General features: G+C 44.9%; 1 protein-coding gene across 2 annotated transcripts in view; it reads left to right on the top strand.

The window, feature by feature from the left end:
• Positions 1–12,394, top strand: part of KNTC1 (kinetochore associated 1) — a 1,031,844-nt gene that overhangs the window by 955,007 nt on the left and 64,443 nt on the right. For both annotated transcript variants that reach the window (XM_085636469.1, XM_085636468.1), the window contains exon 62: positions 11,619–11,764. In XM_085636469.1, the coding sequence (XP_085492595.1) occupies positions 11,619–11,764 (146 nt within the window). The remainder of the gene's footprint in view (positions 1–11,618; positions 11,765–12,394) is intronic.

The raw sequence follows: 12,394 nt of genomic DNA, 5'->3' as shown, positions 1-12,394 counted from the left end.
GTGCTGTGCAATTTTGGATGGTTTAAACAGTATTGTACAGGAGACAACAGATTTTCAGACGGCAGTGATCTCTTTAAAAGGATTAACACTACAAAATTCTCTTTTGTATCTGCAAAATGACATTCTTGGCAAAAGCTGTACGCTAAGTGGAAAAAATAATTTGTCAACCAAAATTCCATATAAAAGAGGCAAGATGGCCGCCGATGCGTTGTGCTGAGAGGTCGCATCTACTCTCTCCTGCATTATGGATAAAGTTGCTGTGTAAGATGTTGTGCTACGTGTGATGGAGTTTGCACGCTGGTGGTATAACGGGGTACAGAAAGCTCAGTACATTAAGGAACAAGTGCTCTGGACTGGAAAGGACTGGCTCAGTATTAAACGAAGAATCAAGAGCTTTTTAGACGGATATCTAATGGCCCCTAAAATGCCCATCCGGATAAACCAAGAGAAGGCGAGTGAGAAGGGGAAGAAGGCAACGGACTCCGCAGCGAAGCCTGGAATAGCAGCTCTTAGCTCAAAGACGGCTGCTACCGTGGGGAAGAAGAATACTGGCGCGATCAGGAAAGTGAAAAACGGAGATGCGAGGAAAACGAGTGCGGCTATTAAAAACAATAGTGAAAGCACTGGAGGGGATCGTAACGTGAGTAAAGCGAACTCTGGGAAAGGAGATGAGAAGAATCGTGATGCGGGGATGCGGCAACCTACCTTGGAAGAGATGCTGCCAGTGAAGCTCATCACGAAGCCCGAGGTGCTGGGGATGCCGGATTCTCTCAACGAAACTGACGGCGCTGTCATCCTGGCCTCGGGGAGCGTCCTCGAGGACGTAACAGACGGCGGCGGGAGTCAGACTGCTAGGCAACAAGGCGAGCTGGGACTGGAGCCAAGAGATAAGCAGAGAACTGCTGAAGCGCACACACAAGAGACAGGTGGGCCAGATATCGGAGGTAAGCAGAAAAAAGGACACAATAATGGAGGGAAAGAGGGGCCCAGAGGGGGCCTGGTTATGGATACGAGGACTGATGGTACTACTGCCGATATGCTGGGAGCCTTAATGTTGATGGAAGAGGAGCTGAACTCTTCAATGAAACCGATCGGAGCTTGGGGGAGTAGAAGTAGCATAGAAAGTCAGAGCTGCTTAAAGGGGCCCAACCCCGGCAAGCACCTTCATGGAGGAGAAGATTGTACTACTCTAGAGGGAGAAGGGGAAGGAGAATTCTACTCAGTGAATGAGGATTCTGTCTCAATACTCTCATCTGAATTTAACACAGAGGACGATGATCAGGGTAATCAGGAAAGCACTGATTCTGATACCAGTACATCAGGGAAAGAATCCACAACGAAGAAAAGTTATGTAAAGTTAAGACAGAACTCTGAATCATCTAGAGACCTAGATAGACGGTTATTGTGGGACTACTCCGCAACCTCGCAAGTATACCAGGATGATAGCAAATCCGGTAATGTCATTGAGGGTGCGATAGCTGGCCCTACCCCCCCTCAGCAGGATCCCCTCCACACTTTGCTAACCACAATGAAGCAGATGCAAAGTGAAGCAAGGACAGAAAGCCGTAGGGCTAGACAGGCATCAAAGAAAATTCAAAACAGCCTAAGAAAGGTTAATAAACTATATGATGTACTGGTGAATCGCGTAACAGAGGTTGAGGAGCGCACCGGCAAACTTGAAGATGATGTCGGGAAGTGGCAGTTATTCAAGACGGAGCAGGAAAAAATGGCCGCGGATATGTGCTGGAAGATGGAGGATTTCGAAAATAGGCAGAGGAGGAACAATGTTAGACTGCTGGGTGTGGCGGAGGGGTCAGAAGGGCAGGATGTTAGACATTTTGTTGTTAATCTTTTGAAGGGGGCCTTTCCAGAATCTCAGTGGCAGTGGGAAAAAGAAGTACAGAGGGCACACAGGTTCCCATTCACTATGAAGAAAGCTCAGGCCACAGGGGGGACAGGGAGGGATGGGCAGCAAAATCATCCGAGGGCAATACTAGTGTACCTAGGGAACTTTCTACTCAGGGAAGAGATCTTGAGTAAGGCAAGACCAGATAGTAGAAGGGTTTTCGAAGGTAATTCTTTCTTTGCTAGACCCGACTTTTGTCACTTTACTATAGAAAGGAGATGGAAGTTAAGGCAGATGATTGCTCCCTTTCAAGCCTTGGGTCTGGAAGCATATCTATTATATCCTGCTAGACTTAAGGTGATCGTGAATGGAAAAATATGGATGTTTACTTCTGAGATTAAGGCTGAGCTTTTCTTAGTGGAGATGAGGAAGCAGAAGGGGGGTTAGAGTACCTGTGTGTATTAAAGTGTTACCTAAATAGAGACAATAGGTTTAGAGGGAAGGGTAGCACAGTAAAGCACAGTAAAGTACAGAAATGATAAGGCACATTGCGGGAGAGGGTCGCGACTCGCACAACACAAGGCGGGCACACATAGGTCACTGGCCTATTTGCCTGTAAAGGGGAGGGAGGCGGGGGGGACGGTGCAGGGTGGGAGAGGGTGGGGGTGGTCTCAGGTGGGGGGGAACAGTAACAATTTTTGTTTGGTATGTTTTGAGATTTTGCACATTGTTAAGTATGCAGGAAATTGCAGTTCTACACAAACTGGCTTGGGGATGGTGAATAATGTCTCTCTACAAATATTAGCATTATGGCGTGCAGGATAGCATCAATCAATATATGCGGCCTCAACGAGGGGAATAAGAGGATGAGAGTGGCAGCGTATTTAAAATCCATGCAATTGGATCTGGTATGCCTTCAGGAGACGCATATAGAACTAGGTAGGACATACCTTTTGGAGCAATTAGGGCTCAAGGTATTGGCAAGTACTAAACAGGGGACTAGGACGAGAGGGGTTGCAGTCCTGGGCAGACAAAGGGATGTGGTTGTAGGGAAAAAGAAGGAAGATCAATGGGGTAGATGGGTTATTCTGGAAGTATGTTTTAGGGGGCAGAAAATAACCCTTGTTACAATCTATGGATCTACGGAGGATGACCCAGATGTATTCCAGTTCTTAGATATGGAGTTAGCCCAGTGGCCGGAGCCCATAGTATGTTGTGGTGACTTCAACATTCATGACTTAGATAGCTCATTTACACGCCAAGATGCGCTATACCGGGGTAGAAAGAGGAAAGTATTTAGAGCATTAGCTGATATGGTTACACATAATGCCTTGGTGGACCCATGGGTAAAGTTACATCCTTATTTGGATGGAAGCACCTTCTTTTCTGCCCCGCATAAATTAATGGTTAGGCTTGATTATTTTTTGATCTCTAACTGTCTACTTTCGGGAGCACAAGTGGAGAAGATGCCCAGGGTAATGTCAGACCATAGCCCGGTGATTCTCACTCTTAAAATTGGGCAGACACTAAGGACACCCTCAGCGTGGACGTTTGAGAGGGGCTTATTAAAGGATCCTGCATATAGGGAGCACATGACAGCCTGGATTAAATGTTTCTGGGATGTCAATAGGGGGACAGCAGCCTTGGGAGTGGTTTGGGACACTTTCAAGGCAGGAGTACGGGGAGAAACAATTAACTTTGTTGGGGGGAGACAAAAGAGAGAGAGAGTTAAGAGACAGCAGGTTGGGAAGAGACTATTGAGAGAAGAAGAAAACCTCAGCAGGGCCATAGCCCAGAATCTACCCGTAGAAGAACATCTGTTGGAAATTATAGCTCTGAAAGCCGAGGCGGTGGAAGGATTCGCTAGGCAAGCGGCAGTGAACTTTCTAACAAAGAAGGAAGAAACGTATGAACTTAGTGAGAAGGTGGGGCGCGTGTTGGCAACTAGAACTAGACAGAGAGCGGCCGCAGCTGCAGTAAAAGAAATCAGAGATGTATGCGGGAATATGGTTACGGACACTAATTTAGTAAGGGAAGAATTCAGAAAGTTCTATACAGATCTATACACCCCAGAGGAACCAGTGAGCTTGGTGGAGGTTGATAATTATTTGTGTAATATCCCCCCTCCGATAATGTCTGAAGAAGATAAAGAGCTATTAGATGGACAGCTACAGATGGAAGAACTTGAGGAGGCCCTTAGTAATTTACCAGCTGGCAAAGCAGCAGGGCCAGATCAAATACCGATTGAATTTTATCAAATATTTAAAGATGTACTTTTGTCAGACATGTTCTTAATAATGCAGCAAGCGCAGTTAGGGGAACCTGGTCCGGAATCATGGGGAGGAGCTGACATAATTGTGATTTTGAAAAAGGGTAAGCCGCCAGAAATGCCAGGGTCATACAGACCGATCACATTAATGAATTCTGATGTTAAAGTATACTCTAAAATTTTAGCAAAGAGGCTTGCGGGGATTATTGAGCAGTTGGTAACACCCACACAGCATGGGTTCATTCCTGGTAAGGGGACAACACAACATGTTAGGACTGTTATTACTATGTTTGACGCTGTAAGTGTCCTAGGGGGTCCTGTCGCTGCACTCCTTTTAGACGCTGAGAAGGCTTTTGACAGGGTCTCCTGGGACTATCTTTGGCAAGTTCTGAGGTGGTGTGGGATGGGGGAACCATTTATTAAAGCTATGCGGGTACTCTATAGTACCCCAACAGCAAGAATTAGAGTGAATGGTGGGTTGTCGGATATAGTAAAAATTACTAGGGGGACAAGGCAGGGATGCCCCTCTTCCCCCCTTCTTTTTGCATTATATCTTGAACCACTACTACGACGACTCGAAGTTAATCAAGAGATACCACCAATGAGGGTAAATGGCTGTAGGGTCAAGACTCTGGCTTATGCAGATGATATAGCTATCTTGACCCCGAACCCCACTCAAGCTATAACGGAGGTTGAGATTGAGGCCCAGGTATTTGGACGGATATCGGGTTATAGCTTAAATAAATTAAAGACGCAGATTATTAAAAATAGCAATACATTGTGTAATGATGACAGGGTCACTAGCTCAGCAGTATATCTAGGGGTGTTATTAACGACGGACTTAGATAAGATTGTGGAATTGAACCTGACTCCCCTGATTGATAAGGTAAAGAGGGAACTGGAGAGGATGAATAACCTACATCTCTCCCTTATGGGGTGTACTAATGTGATTAAAATGTTGATCCTGCCCAAATTCTTATATTTCTTTCGGGCTATCCCTTTGGTTTTCGAAGGTAAATGGTTCAATCTGTTAGAGAGAGTTTTGAATCGGTTTATCTGGGCGCATGGGAAAACCAGGCGGGCCTATAGATATATGACCCTCCCACGAGAAAGAGGGGGATGGGGGACCCCTGATTTTAGGTTATATCAAATTGCCGCAGCACTACAATACATGCAGGGTTTGATAGGGGGGCGGGGACTCGTCACAGGAGATGAGACCCTCCCCATAGAGGTTTATTCGATAGTATTGGGGGCGGAGACAGAAAATAATTTTTTAAATAGAATTGAGTTCGGATATCACAAAAGGACCAGATTTAAGACCGTAGGGGCAGCAATCAGGATTTGGAATACTTTCCTTAAAAGAATGGGATTGGGAAGATATAACAGATATGTTAGGCTTTATAAGAATAAGTCCTTCCCTTCAGAGGTTTTTGCCGATTCAATAATGGCGAGGTGGACTCAAAAGGGGATAATACAAATTGGGGATTTAATGGATAAGGAGGGAATAGTTCAGTTTGCAGACCTCACCCTTAAGTATGGTATTGAGAGTAAGGACTTCTTTAAATACCTCCAGGTAAGGAGTTTTTTTTGCCGAAAGCAAGGCGGGAATATGGGATTTAACACTAACGAAATAATGGAGAAAATAAAAATTGCAGAAGATTGCACAATTAGATCCTTCTACACATGCCTAGTAAAAGGAAAGCTAGATGATATTGAAAAAGTTAGTAATAAATGGGCTGGGAAATTAGGGGTGGAGCCTGGATGCTTTCAAGAATCTCTGGATCTGGGCTGTAGTATTTTGTGTTCGGGCCCCCTGCAATCACAACACTATAAGACCTTGTTTTCATTGTATCATACTCCCGCGAGAATATCTAAATGGGGAGGCACCAGTGGTATTACTTGCCCTCGTTGTAATGCAAGTGATGCAGATTTAATCCATATGTTTGCTACCTGTCCTCAGTTGTATACCTTGATCAAAAACGTAGAAGATTTTTTAGATAAAACATTGGGTATACGGAGGAAACTGTCATCTACGTTGATCTTGCTGGGGATAGACAATCAAGGTGGATCTGAACATAAGGAATTTGTGTTTATGGCTGCTGCAGTTTTGAGGTTGTCAATAGCAAGAGCATGGTTAGATAAGATACCCCCGGGAATGCAAGTTTGGTTGGCAAACCTATTATTCAGTTATAATCTTGAGAAAACAATATATGCACGGAAGGGGAAAAGGGGAAGAAGGCTTGGTTTAAAAATTTGGGAACCAATAGTGAAATGGAAGGAGAGTATGGTATTATAGGTTATTGTAAAACAATTTGAAGGATAGCGGTACTAAAGAAAGTACCTGCTGCCTAAAATGTGCTTTATGTTATTTTGTATTGTTTAAACTTCAAACCAGATAATGTAGAATACTTGAAGACTGAAAATTGATTGGAAAATGTGCTAATGTATGATATGTAATACAATGTGTATTTTGTGAAGGAAAAGGGGGAAAAATTTATAAACAAAATAAAAAAAAAAAAAAAATTCCATATAAAAGATTTACTTGCATTTTTTTTTTAAATAATTGTTTTTATTAGCAATTATGCATATACAACGTACACATCAACAACACGCAGTCATTTGAGAATATAACCCAGCCGAGTCAGACAGTATAAATTCCAGTACCGTTCACTACATTACATGTAGGAAACAATGTAGAGGAATGCAAGCGTCAGAGAGACGCAATCATGATGAAGAAGCAGTGTGTTTATCCAAATATGCATTAGGGCACAGTCAAGACCAGGTAGGCTAGGGATTCAGATGGCTGTTGCACTAAGGGTGGATGGTAAGAGGCATTATGTCATGACCGAAGTCCTCTTGTGACTAGACTGTCTGCGTATTAGACGTGGGCTGGAGAAGATAAGTGCGATAATGTCTCCATATATCTCGGAGACATGGCGTCGGTGTTTGCTTTAATGTACACATTTCAATCCCATCTGTGATGATGGCCATATCGCTCAGCAATTCAGCAGCAGGAGGTGTTCTAACATGCCCCAAAGCCATTGCCAGCAGTAGGGCCATTGCTGTGAGGCACTGAACTCAGGCTGGAATCTCCTTGACATGTTCTAGCAGGGCTAGCAGTGGGTCTGTCGTAAAGTATGTTGCATTATGTCCGATATCTACAGCGGCGACAGCTGGGCGGGAATGTAGGATCAATTCTGTTGTTTTGGGGGGCTAATGTAGGCCCTATGAACAAATTTATAATGTAACTTATGCCTGTAGTTCATAGACCAAATACTAGTTGTTGACAGCACTACTTCCACGACTCGGCAGATAGGGGAATGCCAAGAGAGTACAGCTGGGTCTTTTTCTTCAAATCCAAAAACAATCAAGTATGGAGTTCCACAGGGAGCATCGTTGAGTCCCACCCTCTTTAATGCATATGTCTCTCCATTGGCCACGATTGGGAGGAAATGGGCTTTAACATTTGCTCTTATGCAGATGACACACAGTTTCAGATCGCTATAGCAGAACGATATGAGGACACTAGAGATAAACTGATCAACTGACTCTCAGACACTGCAAATTGGATGACAAATCACTGTCTGAAGCTGAATGCAAAAAAGTCTGAAATACTTCCCTTTGGAAAAGCACACCTAGTGTGGGACGCATCTTGGTGACCCCAGTCGGTATGCATTGTACCAGAACCTAAATGGGTTGTAAAAAATTTAGGAATCCTGGTTGACAATGCACTTAGCATGCAAGACCAAGTAAAAATACTGTGTGGCAAATGCCTTGCCATGCTAAAATTATTAAGGAGACTTTTCATATGGATCCCGGCCAACTGGAGACATACAATTGTTCAGGCCTTGATAACTAGCAAACTGGACTATGGGAATGTGCTATATGTTGGTATGGCTGACTACTTATTCTCCAGAATGCAGCAGCTAAACTGGTATGCAACAAGAACAAATAAAGCTTGACTTCTGAGTGTTTGAAGGCGCTACATTGGTTGCCTGTGCGTCAAAGATCTAAGGTAGTTATTCAGGTGTGGCGACAAACGGTCAGGAGGAAGGAATGGGAGGGATGGCTGACACAGAAAACCCCACTGTGGCATGGAACCTACCTTCGGCAGGTCGCTGCACTGCCTCGGGTTTAAGGCATGGGACCTCATCGGGCTATCCACACTACGATCAAGTTGGTGCTATGTATGCAACTATTGAAAGGACTTGAGCACCGTCCCTTTCATAATGTCCACTGGGGGAAATTGTGAAAGGGACGGTGCTCAGGTCCTTTTAACAGTTGCAGACAGAGTACCAACTTCATTGTAGCCAGTTCTACAGGTCTTTACAACTCTGACATGCACTGACACCATATATCCAATCCCTGATGGACCTTCCCGAATTCCGCCCACTTGAGGGGCGACTACTGATGGGAGACTTAGGCGCCCACAAGATCAGACAAATTTACCAAACGTTAGTAACACATGACTGGACCACGTTGGGCGCGCTGCGGGTGGCGTAGGAGAGAGTCATCACAGATCTCACGGACGATGACTGGACGGAGGCCCTGGCGAGCCCCTATAGTGCTACCATTGCAACATGGTTCTGCCTAATCCAATTTAAATACCTTCAACTGGTGTATTATACAAGGTCTCGCCTCTGGCACATGGGCATGATGGCGTCCCCTACATGTCTCAGATGCGAGGCTGAGGAAGGGACCTTCCTCCATACAGTGTGGAGCTGCAGGGTACTCCAGCCCTTCTGGCGCAGGGTAACCTCTTGCCTAGAACGGGTGCTGTCCTGGCAGCTCCTCTTTAAACCCAAGATTTTCCTCTTGCACAGCACAGATGGGATCTGGGGAAATAGATACAAACAACACCACTTGTTCCTGAGGCTCACGTTGACCAAGAGAGACATGTGATCCACTAGCCATCGCCGGCTAACTTAGTCTTCCCTTGCATTTAAAGATGCTATCAGGTGGTTCACAACCAGGAAGGTTTCTTGATGGTCCAGCCATTGCCACTGACCAAATTGAAGTCGAGCTACCACCACTGCATGTATTTTGCAGTCTCAACTGAGATCTGGATATCCTGTTGATATTGGGTTCGCCGAGACTTCAGACCCCGAGCGAGCCCACTTATTTGCAACCTTGGGTGCTTTATTTGCAGAATGCAGGAGGCCATCAGTCCCAGCAGCCTCCTAGTCAAGCTCACTGAAATCCAGGAAAGAGGCTGAAGATTGGGAACAAAGCCTCAATGTCCTGGGCTCTGTTTTCTGGGGGGAAGGCACAAAACCTGGCTGTATTCAGAATGGCTCACATAAAAGGGAGCATCTGAGGCTGGAGGGAGACCTCTCCACCCTGAGCAGGAGGGTGGACACGCTCTATGGACAAATACATGAGGATGGAGATAGCGGTATTTCAGGCGTGGGGCTGCCCACAGAAACATAAGAAAATTTAGAAGTGATGGACTGACTACAGGGGCATTGACCTGCCCCAATATATCCCCCAGAATCCCTCATGGAGCAGGAAACACATCCATATAGCCGTGAGGCATACTCTTACGTTCTAGATTCAGCTATTCCAATGTTGGTGACAGACATTCCGCTCGTGGTCGGGGGTGGTGCCTAGTTTGTGCCTGGGTTTTTTCTTGTTTCTTATACTTCTTTGTTGATGCTTTGAAACAGGGATACTGTTCGGCAATGTAGTAAACCGTGATGTTTGTGTATGGGCCTCTCAGGCTGTACTGTACTGCTAAAAATCCCAATAAAATCTGTTTACAAAAAAAAAAAGATCTAAGTTCAAACTATTGTGCTATGCTCATAAGGCCCTATACAAGCTCGGCCCAAAAATCCTTCAGGACAAAGTTGACTTTTGTGCCCCTCCGCAAGAACTGAGGCTTTGCAATCTCGCTCTTGCTAAAACTAGTCACATAAGGAAAGTCAGATCTGGAGGCCACACATTTTCATACCAGGCGGCCGTTTACTGGAATAAACTTCCTTTAGACCTACGCCGTACTGATGACCACATGGGGTTTAGGAAGAAACTGAAAACATGGCTGTTCAGGACCTAATTGCTCGTGCATCGACAAGTGTCTTCACAATATGGGTTAGCTACCTTAGCGCTGTGATATCCCTTGGGATGAGTGTTGCGCTTTACAAGTACATTAAATAAATGATGTATTTTTTACTGTGCGCTCAAGTGTAAGTGGCAGAACAGGGTTCAAATGTAGCCTAATGGTTAGGGAGCAGAGATCAGCCACACCAGCCTTGCGACATAAACTTTTCCAGGCCCAACAGATAGTTGCCATCATGTGTATCTCCCTATGCGATCTGTGCAGGCCCTTGGGTAGTAATGAGATCAACAGAACACCGTTATTTTGGGCCCGCTCTGGAATCCGATATGGAATGTGTACATCTTGGTTGTACCAACATTTTTTAAACTGACACTGCGCTACTAGATAGTAGATTTTGGAGTCGGGGATAGCGAATCCTCGACTCTCAAATGACAGGACAACCTATCCCAGGCAATGCGCACTGCTTTGTTCGCCCAGAATAGCCATATCAAGAGGGCACGTAGCGTCTCGGCAATGACGCTCAACATCCTGTGATTCTGGTCAAATCACTTAATCTCCCCTTGCCTAACAAAAATGAATGTGTCCTTGTGTAATACAAGTGGTGCTCATGTAAAGCGCACCGATACCTTCGGGTCTAGTTTGTGCTATATAAAACTCCGCAAAGGAAAAAAGAAGCATAGTGAAAACTGTTCATTCAGGGGTATGGGGATACTTGTAAATAAATAAAGTTGTTTAGGGAGTACAACCATCTTGATCAGGGTTGCCCTGCCAGCCAGAGAGAGAGGAAGCCAGAGACACAGATCCACCCTGCTTGTTAAGTTGTCTAATGCTGGCCTGTAATTAAGCCTTGGTACCTGCTCCAACAGTTTGTGTGGGAATATGCTTAGGTATTTGACCAAGTCAGTCACTCAGCTGATAGGGTAGTCCAAAGTGACAGGTACCATGCTGTCAGTGAGGGGAAAGAGGTAACATTTTGACCAGTTGAAGGAGATTCCAGAGAAAGTGTAGAATCGGACAACTTCCTTGGATCAATGGAACCGAGTCTACTTCAGGGTCCTTCACAAATAGTAACATGTCTTCGGCATACATGGATGGGAATGGACGCCCACTTTAAAAGGAGAGGCCCCTTTGGATATGTTTGTCCTGCAACTGCCTGGCTAAGAAGTCCATAGCTAATATAAACAGCAAAGGGGAGCCCTGCCCTGATGGTCCCTCGCTCAATCAAAAAAGCGCTAGCTGTTAATCCATTAACCATAATGCAAGTAGCTGCAGAAATAAAGTTGAATCAGACCAGCAAATGATTTTTATCAAAAAATTGTGTTCTCACTTCACTTGAATCCATGGAATATAAAAAGTTTTCTTTTGGTTTCTGATGTCTGTCACATTTTTTAACAGAATCCCCATTGCCTTTCCCTGACTACAGTTATTCTGCTCGTTCTTCATTACAGATCCAAGATTTGATTCTGGAGCACATAATAGATAAGAAGCTATTTGGAAAGTTTGTGAAGACCAAGCACTTATGTCTGCTGAAGCAGCAGGTTATTGCAACTGACCGTGTGAAGGAATTGGTGGATTACTTTGTAAGCAACAGTTGGTAAGTCTCAAAGTGAACCTTTGACACACATCAAAGCCCACTCTTATTGAATACTTTTAACATTTCCATCATCTCGTACGTTACCCAACATCTCTATTATTCATTTCCTTTATTCTAACCCTTGTTACTTTCAACCTGCTACATGACATGTTGTTTGAAGTGCCTTGAAGATTCTTATTTGCACTGTGTAAAGAAAAACCCAGTAATACATTAATCTAGCCTGTGCTCAAGTGCATGACTTTTTGCTTAAAGGGGCTATCAAGAGGGAGCCTGCATCGGAAGTTGGTTACTACCGCTACTACCTGGTGCCACAAAAGGGCGGAGGCATTCTTCTCATTTTAGCCATGTGCCCTGTCAACACCTGCCTTCAGAAGGACAAATTTAAGATGCCCATTCTGGCCCCAGGCATTGTCTGCCCTCGACCCTGGAGCCTGGATGGTAGTGTTGGACCTGCCAGACAGTTATTTTCACATTCCCGTCCTGCAGGCCCACAGGCCTCGACAACTGGATGCTGAAAGTGGCCTCACCCCAGGCAGTTGTCACCCACCTCAAGACCATGGTGAACCTCCCAACGTCCATGAGGTTCACTATCAATGTGCTGAAGCCACACCAGACTCATTTTCAGATGCT

The sequence above is a fragment of the Triturus cristatus genome, chromosome 11 (genome assembly GCF_964204655.1).
Source record: "Triturus cristatus chromosome 11, aTriCri1.1, whole genome shotgun sequence".
Classification (NCBI taxonomy): domain Eukaryota; kingdom Metazoa; phylum Chordata; class Amphibia; order Caudata; family Salamandridae; genus Triturus; species Triturus cristatus.
The sequence above is the reverse complement of the archived record's forward strand: the minus strand, read 5'-3'. Positions and strand labels throughout refer to the sequence as shown.